The following is a 10,725-nucleotide window of genomic DNA, read 5'->3' as shown; positions in this document are numbered from 1 at the left end:
ATTTTTTAAGTACTACTGTTGTCCATTCTTACAATACCAAAATCACATGTCTTGTAAGAGGTAAATAACTCTCTGTGAGGTGTAGCATGGTACGAAGCACCACTATCAACAATCCAGTTTGTATAATGACCTGAGAAAATGAGACAAGATTTTTCACAGCCTGAGAGAATAATAATGTCTCCATCTGAGCTGACAACAACAGTATCATTTTCTTCTTTCTTCTTTTCCTTTCACTGTATTTCTTTTAAGCTTCCTGCACTCCTTTTTCATGTGTCCTTCATTTTTACAATAGTAACATGTAATTTCTTTTCTTGACTTTGATCTTCCTTTTGACTTCTCTCTGTATTGGGGTTTCTTGTGTCTGCTTCTCCCCCTATTCTCTGTGACAAGTGCCTCTTGTTGAGATGAACCTGTGGATTTTCTTCTTGTTTCTTAATTCAACAGACTTCCAATTAATTGACCCATTGTAAGTTTTTCATCTAGAGCAGAATACTCAGAGACACCACCAATGTCTCCCAACAGTTATGTAATGAATTGAGAAGTAACAAATCTTGTAACTCGTCATCTAGTACAACATTCATAGTGGAGAGTTGGTTCACAATACTTTGCATATCGTTCAAATGTTCTGCAATAGAGCTCCATTCTCTGTACTCCAGGTTTACAAGCTTTTTAATTAGAAAAGCTTTATCGCCAGCAGTCTTCCGTTCGTACAACCCTTCTAATTTCTTCCACAGTGTACAAATCGATATTTCTGTGGATACATGATAGAAAACTGTATCATCTAACCATTGCTGAATGAAGTCAATGACTTTTCGATCTAACGTTTTTCAATCTGCATTAGACATTTTTTGTCTTTATTGTGTCACCATCTACTGGTCCATACAGATCATTACAATACAATAAGTCTTTTATTTTTGCTTTTCAAATCATCCAATTGTTTCCATTCAAACTTACCATCATCGTTCCAGTGTTCCCTTCCATTGTTTTTACACTTATAACCTAAGCTTTGATACCACTTGTTGGGGGAAAAAAAATATGTTTCCCACCACCTGTATGCAAACAATAGAGATACAAAACCAACAACAATGTGCAAAGAATCAATAATGCAGATAAAATCGATCAAGCTACATCACCATAGAAGACACTAATTTTTAACATGAAAAACCCTTTCAATGAGAAAGGTAAAAACCACGGGACCTAATCCAGATCAAACTTCCATTATATAAATAATGGGATTACACAGTTCTCCTCTAGATGTACTAGAGGCTACCAATAAACATCAAGAATAACATCCTACTCTTAGATAATTAAATATCTCATCAAATAATAAGGTGGAATCACATGAACAGTAACACTCTCACCTCAATTGATAATGACAAATATAAGAAGAACTCACTTTTCTTGTTTTCCTAAACATGAAGAACGCTACTACGCTACTATAAATCTCCTCTCATAAAACTCATCTTCTAGTTTCATAGATCAGAATGAAAAAGAAAGAACAAAGACCGAACGTGCTCTCGGCAACTTGTTTTTACATTTTCTTCTTCTCGAAGAAAGAAGATAAGAGATTAGAGAGAGAGGGAGAGAGACCGAGAGTGAAAGGGAGGCTGAGAGCGTAGACCGTAAAGGGGGGGAAAGAGAAATTAGAAGGAGAGAGGAGAGAGGAGAGAGGAGAGAGGAGAGAGGAGAGAGGAGAGAGGAACGTGACTTGTTCCCCACTCTTTCACTCTTATTTATTTCTCCTTTTTTTTTTTTTTTTTTTTTTTCAAAGTCAGCTGGCCCTCCTCTCAGGAGAGTAAGGACGACCCAACCAAATCGTCTCAGCACAAGTCTCTCTATATTATTTATGGTTTTTTTTTCTTTATCGTGTTGGCTTCTAAAGATGAAGAAAAGCTATCTTGAATGTAGAGTTCTAGACCTTCTTATTGTAGTTTTGATCTCAGTGTTTGTTCCTGTGAAGTCCCAGGAAGACTCCGTAGATGTCGCAGCGATGATGGCTTTGAAGCAGAGTTTGAACCCTCCGAAGTCCCTTAAATGGACTGACCCAGATCCTTGTCTGTGGTATCATGTGGGCTGCACGGCTTCAAGGATAACCTGCATTCAAATTAGAAACCAAGGTCTCTCAGGTACTCTTCCTTCTGAACTTCAGAAGCTCACCGCCCTGCAACGATTGGATTTGATGTATAACAATATCTCTGGTCCTCTACCAAGCTTCAGTGGGTTTGGTTCCTTACAGATTTTGCTTCTTACTAATAACCAGTTCTCTTCCATACCGGCGGATTTCTTTACTGGCCTTTCATCGCTTCAAGTTGCTGAGTTAGATAAGAACCCCTTTTCAGCATGGGAGATTCCGGATAGTCTTCAGGATGCAACAGGCCTTGTAAATTTCTCTGCAAATTCAGCCAACGTTACAGGGAAGATTCCTGATTTCGTTGGGACAAATGTCTTTCCGAGCTTGACGAACCTGCATTTAGCTTTCAATAACCTCGAAGGTGAGTTACCGGCAAGCTTCGATGGGTCTACCATGAAGTCTCTATGGTTGCATGGGCAGACAGCGAAGCTCAACGGAAGTATTTGGGTTCTACAGAATATGACCTTCCTCACGGAGGTTTGGCTTCACTCAAATGCTTTTACAGGGCCCTTGCCAGACGTTTCTGGGTTGAAAAACTTAAAGAGCTTCAGTGTCAAGGACAACCAGTTAACGGGTCCTGTTCCAGATTCTTTGTTGTCTCTTCCATTGATGAAGATTGTGAATTTAACGAATAATTTGCTTCAAGGGCCTACACCGAAGTTCCCAAGTTCTGTATCAGTCGATATTTCTGGTGTGAACAGCTTCTGCTTGCCCACTCCAGGAGCTGCTTGTGATTCCCGTGTGAATGTTTTGCTCTCAATTGCAAAAGACATGGATAACCCAATGAAGTTCGCTAAAAATTGGACGGGGAACGATCCATGCGCATCATGGATGGGGATTACATGCAGCATTAATGGTAACATCTCTGTCTTGAATTTTCAGAAAATGGGGCTTACCGGCACAATCTCTCCCGACTTCTCTAAGTTTCAATCGTTGCAAAAATTGATTCTTGCCGACAATAAGCTCACTGGTACCATTCCGGAGGAGCTGACAACTCTGCCTAGTCTTACTGAACTAGATGTATCAAACAATCAGCTCTCTGGGCTACTCCCAAATTTTAAAAGCAGTGTTGTTATAAACACAAATGGCAACCCAGACTTCGTGAAGAATGTCCCATCTCCAACCCCAGGATCATTTGGCCCTGTTGGAGTTGTAGTGGGTTCAGTAATCGGTACGGGTGTCTTTCTGGTTTTCTTAGCTGGATTATTAGGCTTCTATTTTTACAGAAGAAAGCAAATTTGGTTTGGTGTAGTCCAGGGCTCCAATGCAATGGTGGTCCATCCTCGCCGTGTATGCTCTGACCCTGAGATAGTGAAGACGTTGAGTGAAAACTTTAGTTGGACAAGCAATGGGCCGAGTGACATTCATATGGTCAACACAGGAAGCATGGTGAAGATTTCCATTCAAGTCCTAAGAAATGCGACTAACAATTTTAGTGAAGATAACATTTTGGGAAGAGGAGGTTTCGGGATAGTGTACAAAGGAGAACTGGATGAAGGTACCAAGATCGCTGTGAAAAGGATGAATTCTGGTGTAATGACTAAGAGAGGATTGACTGAATTCAAGTCTGAGATTGATGTTCTTACCAATGTCCGACACCGACATCTTGTTGCTCTTCTTGGATATTGTTTGGATGGAAATGAGAGGCTGCTTGTGTATGAGTATATGCCTCAGGGGACTCTGAGCCGGCACCTTTTCAAATGGAAAGAAGAAGGGCTGATGCCACTAGGGTGGACAAAAAGACTCAGCATTGCCTTGGATGTGGCTAGGGGTGTTGAGTATCTGCATGGTTTTGCTCATCAAAGCTTCATTCACAGGGACCTAAAGTTTGCAAACATTCTTCTAGGAGATGATATGAGAGCTAAAGTAGCAGATTTTGGTCTTGTTCGTCTTGTTCCTGAAGGGAAAGCCTCTATTGAGACAAGACTCGCAGGAACCTTTGGGTATCTTGCTCCAGAGTACGGAAGTAATATAGCTTCTCTCCATATTTGGATTAGAAATTTTAGAATCTGAAATCTTTTTTTTTTTTTTTTTTAGTAATTTGGTGGCATAAGCAGCAGGAAAATGACTAATCATATTATTGAACACTTGAGTAGCACACTATATATCCTGTAGTTAGATATTTTGCTCTGTTTTTCCTCTCCATCATTTGAGAATTGCTTATACATGAAAAGGAAATCTCTTTAAATTTTATTTTATTTATCAGTTGATCCTTATTTTTGTTTTCTTCTTCCCAAGGGTTCCTAAACTGTTATGAAATTTACGAAATTTTCATTGCTCATTTTTATTGAGTTTTTATCACTCTTTTAGTTGGCCTATAGCGACCGAAAATTAGGTTCTTAGAACCTGGGATTGCATTATAATGTCAACTTTATAGTTTACAGTATACACATTTATGAAAATATTTTGCTCAAAACAATGAATGAGATGTGATGAAATGGTTCTCTAATGGACTGTACTATGATTCATAATATCTTTTCAATCAATTAATACATTTATCCCACATTGACTTAGAAGTGAATCACTTGACTAATTTGATGAACAGCGATTGGACGAGTAACTACCAAGGTCGATGTCTACAGTTTTGGTGTGATATTGATGGAGCTTATCACAGGGAGGAAGGCTCTTGATGAAACACAATCTGAAGATAGCATACACCTAGTAACATGGTTCATGAGAATGTACATCAACGAGGATACCTTCTACAAGGCCATAGACCCAACAATTGACCTCAATGATCAGGAGACCCTTGCCAGCTTCAACACGGTTGTTGAGTTGGCCGGACACTGTTGTGCTGATGAGTTACATCAAAGACCTGACATGGGGCATGTTGTCAATGTACTATCATCTATAGCAGAGCCATGGAAGCCATCAAACCCAGACTCAGAGGAGATCTATGGAAACGTTATGCAGTATCAAGGCACTAGCAAAAATGCAAGATGAATGGCTTGCGGTTTCAGGAGTTTCAGAATTCCTAGTTTCTTAAGGAATCCTTGTACCAGTGGAAATTCTATTTCTAGAACAGCGTGGAATTCTATTTAAGGAGAGTTTTGCTTTCAGTTTGTTTCCACTTTCAGCTATGTTTACTTGTCCTAGTTCAAGCTGTGTATCAGGTATCTATAAATCTAATCCTATTTCTACCAAGCCTCACCATGGTTTTGTGTTACATATATATAATCAGGCTTACATATGGTAGGCAGGCATGGTACGATTTATAAATGATCAGTAGATGTTGAGGGTTTACTACTTGACCATTTATCTTCTACATTTTGTCTTGATCCAACCTAGAGGAAGACAAAATCTGGCCTATGAATGTGAATAAGCAATTATTGCATTTTCCTCTTGACTGCTGGGCGACCACAACCACGGCAATTGGAGGTAAATAACTTCATAGCTTGGGTGGTAGCTCTTGACGTCTAGTCACCGAAGCCTCAGCAGGGCTGGATGAAGGAAAGGTCAAGGAGTGGATAGGACCTGAAGTAGGGGACACCGGGACAGTGGGAGTGATGGTGATTGATGGTTAAGAGCTTGGGTGGTGGTAGCTGTTAACGGCTAGCCACCGAAGCCTCAGCGGGGCTGGATGAAGGAAAGGTCTATGTGCATGATCGTGCATCATAGACCCTCATCCCCCATCCAATTGTTTTGTGCCCGATTGTGCATGTGGGAATTCTAAGGACGATTTTGGGATTCCTCTAAATTCTTGCGGGCTCCTCGGGGACCCAGAAGCACCCAACCCACCCCTTCTTCTTCAATGAAGCTGATCTCTTTTTCACCCGCGCGGGTCGAAGGAGGCCAACTAAAACAGGGTTTAGCCTTAAAAAATGGCTTGGGAGCTCGCCCCCACCCTAGGAATCAGAGTCACCTGTGAAAAGAACGGAGTTGGGTCCTTGGTGTAAAAAAAAGTTATTGTGACAAAAAATCCTTTTTAGGGAATTAAAAAAAAACACCTCTATTGAGTCTTGAATACTTATACATGGTTTGAAATGAACCCATTGCAACTCTAGTCCTTCCTATAGCCGAGGGAGGGGCATTTTCCCGTGATGGGTTACAATAAGACAATAATGGATTGATTTTTCTTTCACCAGTGATGAAGTACTGAAGGAGGAATTTCTTGACCATAAACATACTAAGGGAAGATCTTCAAATAGGGATGTAAATGACTAGTCGAAAGTCCAAACTCAATTCACATCCTTATCCGTTTTAGGATTCCGTATCTAGTTAGAGCATATCTACTTCATATCCTAATTCGGATAATTTGGAATATAATCAATTCGATTCAAATAATATTCAATTAATAATAAAACTAAATTAGGGTAAAAGGGTTGTCTAGTCACACAACCCTTGCCAAGATGCATGAGTGCACAAATTACCAACCCACCCTTGTGAAATAAAAAATTTCATCCATGTATATACCCTTTTGTACGCATTCATTGGCCCCCATACGGGTGCTAGAGGTTACATTACTAAGCAATGATCTCTTGCCATGAAATTAACTAACTAATGATCTTAAGGGTTCTTAAGATTTGACTAGTTTCTTAGAAAAAATAAGAAAAAGAACTAAGACAACAGAGAAAGCTATGGATTATGAACAAATCATATCCTGCAAAGGGAAGAAGTTCCTAGTTACACAAGTAAAGTATATAAATAGATACTCAAAACTATAAATAACTATAAATAGATGGAGGAACATAGCCCCTACTTCAGCTCGCACCTTTTTGGAAATCAGGAAGTTATCAGAAGAAATAACATTTCATTGTAAAACTATAAATAGTTGCCTAGCGATGCATCAGTTATTTTCCATAGCCAATTCAAGAAGTATATCCTCTAGTATATGTACAAAACCATGGTTAGATCACCGTTTCACCAGCGACGAGGCAATTCTTCACACTCCTTTGAGATGGAACAAAAGTCTAATAAGCAAGTGAGGGAAAACTTCGCCTAAGAAGTAAGAAGTCAAGAACGCACTTCAAACACGGCTGTTCTTCTTTGAAAAAAATTGGAAGACTCTGTCGGACTCAAAGAAGAAACGCGTTCCAACTTTCAACTTTCAGAGAGCTTCACCGTCTTCACTCTCTTTCTCTTTCCTCTGCAACCTCAGGGACGAAAACCCAGCCACAATACCATTCTGGGGATCTGTCTCTGCAGAAATCTCTCTAGATTTTTTTTTTTTTTAACTTATGATGTTGACCTCTAAAGATGAGGAAGATGAAGAATCGCAATCTTGAATGTGGATTTTTAGGCCTTCTTGTGGTAGTTTTGATCTCCGTGTTTGTTCCTGTAAAGTCCCTGACTAACTCAGTAGATGTCGCAGCAATGATGACTTTGAAGCAGAGTTTGAACAATCAGCTCTCGAGTAGTCTTACTCAAGTCAATAAATCTGTAAGCTCAAACGGCAACCCAGGCATCGGGAATAACGTCCCGTCTCCAGCCCCTGTTACTAGTAAGTCGAGCTCAGGGAGTATTGTTGTAGGCTCAAACGGAAACCCAGACATGGAGAAGAACGACCCGTCTCTAGCCCCAGAACCATCTGGTCCATCAACTGGTAGTGGTAGTCCAGCCCCAGAACCATCTGGTAATGGTAGTCCAAATGGAACAAACAGCGGTGGCCGGAATAATTCTTCAGCCTCTGTTGGAGTTACAGTGGGTTCAATAATCAGTGGTGTCTTTCTGGTTTTCTTGGCTGGATACGGTAGAATGCGAAAGCAGTGTGGTAGAGTCCACGGCCCCAATACAATGGTGGTCCAACCTCACCATTTTGGCTCTAACCCTGAAACATCAAAGGCCTTGAGTGAAAACTATAATTGGTCAAGCAGTGGGCGGAGTGAAATTGAAATGGGTGACACAGGTAACATGGTGATGATTTCCATTCAAGTCCTAAGAAATGCGACTAACAATTTTAGTGAAGATAACATTTGGGGAAGAGGAGGTTTTGGGATAGTGTACAAAGGAGAATTGGATGAAGGTAGAAAGATCGCGTTGAAAAGAATGAACTCTGGTATAATGACTAAGAAGGGACACAAAGAATTCAAGTCTGAGATTGATGTTCTTACCAAAGTCCGACACCGACATCTTGTTGCTCTTCTAGGGTATTGTTTGGACGGAAATGAGAGGCTTCTTGTGTTTGAGTACATGCCTCAGGGGACTCTGAGCCGGCATCTTTTCAATTGGAAAGAAGAAGGGCTGATGCCACTAGGGTGGTCAAAAAGATTGAGCATTGCCTTATATGTGGCCAGAGGTGTTTAGTATCCACATGGTTTAGCCCATCAAAGCTTCATTCACAGGGACCTAAAGCCTTCAAACATTCTTCTAGGAGACGATACGAGGTCTAAAGTAGCAGATTTTGGTCTTGTTCGTCTTGTTCCTGAATTGAGACAAGACCCGCAGGAACCTTTGGGTATCTTGCTCCAGATTATGCGAGTAATTTAACTTCTCTCTGTATTTGCATTTGGATTAGAAATTTAGTTTACCCAAGAGCTTTTCTTTTCCTGTATATTTTGAAATTCCAACAAATTAAACTTCTCATATCCAAATTTATTTATCAATTGATATTTGTTCTTGTTTTCTTCTTTCAAAAGGGTCCTAACATGTTCTGAAAATTTACACATTCATGAAAATCTGATGATCAATACAATGAATGAGATGTGATGAAATGGTTCGTTTCATTATTTAGCATTAAAAAGATTTGACCATATATTTATGTTTGAATACTTGTTTCCAGTAAGCTCTTCCCATGAAGTATCAATCAATTAATTTATGTTATAGTTTTACTATACTGACTTAGAATTTATATCTCTTGACTTAACTGATGGACAGCGATGGGGCGAGTAACTACTAAGGTTGATGTATTCAGTTTTGGTGTGATATTGATGGAGCTAATCACAGGGAGAAAAGCCCTTGATGAAGCCCAATCTGACGATGACATACACCTAGTAACATGGTTCATGAGAATGTAAATCAACAAGGATACCTTCTACAAGGCCGTAGACCCCACAATTGACCTCAATGATCAGGAAACTCTTGCCAGCATCAACACTGTTGTTGAGTTGGCTGGACACTGTTGTGCTAGTGAGCAACGTCAAAGACCCACCATGGGGTTTGTTGTCAGTGTACTAACGTCTTTAGCAGAGGTATGGAAGCCATCAAACCCAGACTCAGAGGACATCTATGGCATCCAGATGCAGTATTAAGGCACTAGCATCAATGCCTGAAGAAGTAGAGTTTTGGTGAAAATTTTATTCCTAGTATGATGTGGAATTTTATGTAAGTAGGGTTTTGCTTTCAATTTCTTTCCACTTTTAACTATGTTTACTTGTAGTTCATGGTGTATTAGGTCTCTATAAATCTAATTTTATTTTTGAATTAGTTTTCTCTATCTCATTAAAAAAAGCAACCCAGTACACGAGCTCTCGCCACCGTAGGAGTCCTTTTTAATTTAAAACCTCCAAAAACAACAATTGGGGAATTTTTAACCAGTTTAAGTTTAATTAGGAGTTGTTTTAAGTCTTTTATCATTCAATTTCTTGCGTCTGCAATGGCAACGTGTGTCTTCCTACTGAACCCATATATCTTCAAAATCAGAAATCCTTCCATCCATTTGTATCAATCGAAAGTTAATGTATTACTTTGTGTAAATGGTTGGATTAGAATATAGATTGTTCGATAACAATCTGAAAAAAACTTATCAAAATCTTAGACATGTCTTGAGGATCTGAGCTATAGGAAAGGTCTACAGTCAACTATCTAGCTGATTGGATGGTCTAGATCATACCTGGAAAATGTTGCCGATGATGTTGATGACAAGAGCATCAGGGACGGGTTTCACATCCAACCACTTATCGACGTAACTCCTAACGTTAGATCAGGTTGAGGACAGTAGGGGAAGTAATGAGCCGCCATCACTGATCACTCTCCCTTCCAAACACGATAGCTCCTTCAATCTCTCCTGCTTCACACCCAACCCTTCCGACAAGATCTCCATCAGAACCTCACCCAACCTTCTTGTGTGCTGATCCCATTTCAGGACTTCTCGCCGGAATATCTCTGGAATATGCTCGATTTCGTGAGAGGTGGGCTGAAGGTCACTTGAACTGATCGAGTTTTTTTTTTTTCACTCATAGGTGAGGAATTCACCAATGATCATCATTGCTCTTGGATGAGACTCTAGAGACAATAGGGACAATAAGGGCAATTCGGACCTCCAACATATGAGGGGTGGACGATAGATGGGTGAATCCTTCATTGTGGGTGCATGAAAACCTTCCTCTTAAATCCACGTAAAAGGAAATAACTTTGAGAGGAAGAAAAAAATGAAAAACTTCAATTACAATATGATATACACAACAATATAAGTATTATAGATTACATGCAAAATTGTTAAATCTGAATTTCCTTAAAAAAAAAAAAAAAAAAAAAAAGGGAAATGGTTCTCTGCAGCCAAGGGGTACCCTAGGACCTTCTCTCTCTCTATCTCTACACATGAATCATGAATGACCCTGTCTCTGTCCCATGTATGAAATTACGTTCCATCGCATCTCATTGCTGCTGCGCTCCTCTATGGCTCATGCTTAAAGAAACATGTAAATACACACGTGTAA

General features: G+C 39.8%; 1 protein-coding gene and 1 pseudogene across 2 annotated transcripts; both read left to right on the top strand.

Annotated features, from left to right (window-relative positions):
- Positions 1-1,801: 1,801 nt before the first annotated feature.
- LOC122081962 (receptor protein kinase TMK1-like) lies at positions 1,802-5,275 on the top strand. Of its 2 annotated transcripts, none has more exons than XM_042649406.1 (2): positions 1,802-4,097; positions 4,677-5,275. In XM_042649406.1, exons 1-2 carry the CDS (start codon positions 1,847-1,849, stop codon positions 5,072-5,074), a joined length of 2,649 nt encoding a protein of 882 aa, XP_042505340.1. In that variant the 5' UTR covers positions 1,802-1,846; the 3' UTR covers positions 5,075-5,275. The 2 variants fall into 2 exon arrangements, with proteins under 2 accessions (XP_042505340.1, XP_042505341.1); XM_042649407.1 differs by having other exon boundaries at positions 1,802-4,089; positions 4,677-4,892.
- Positions 5,276-7,695: 2,420 nt separating this feature from the next.
- Positions 7,696-9,347, top strand: LOC122081967 (annotated as a pseudogene).
- The last annotated feature ends 1,378 nt before the right edge of the window (positions 9,348-10,725 follow it).

Source organism: Macadamia integrifolia, chromosome 6 (genome assembly GCF_013358625.1).
Source record: "Macadamia integrifolia cultivar HAES 741 chromosome 6, SCU_Mint_v3, whole genome shotgun sequence".
In the NCBI taxonomy this organism is placed as follows: domain Eukaryota; kingdom Viridiplantae; phylum Streptophyta; class Magnoliopsida; order Proteales; family Proteaceae; genus Macadamia; species Macadamia integrifolia.
The sequence above is the reverse complement of the archived record's forward strand: the minus strand, read 5'-3'. Positions and strand labels throughout refer to the sequence as shown.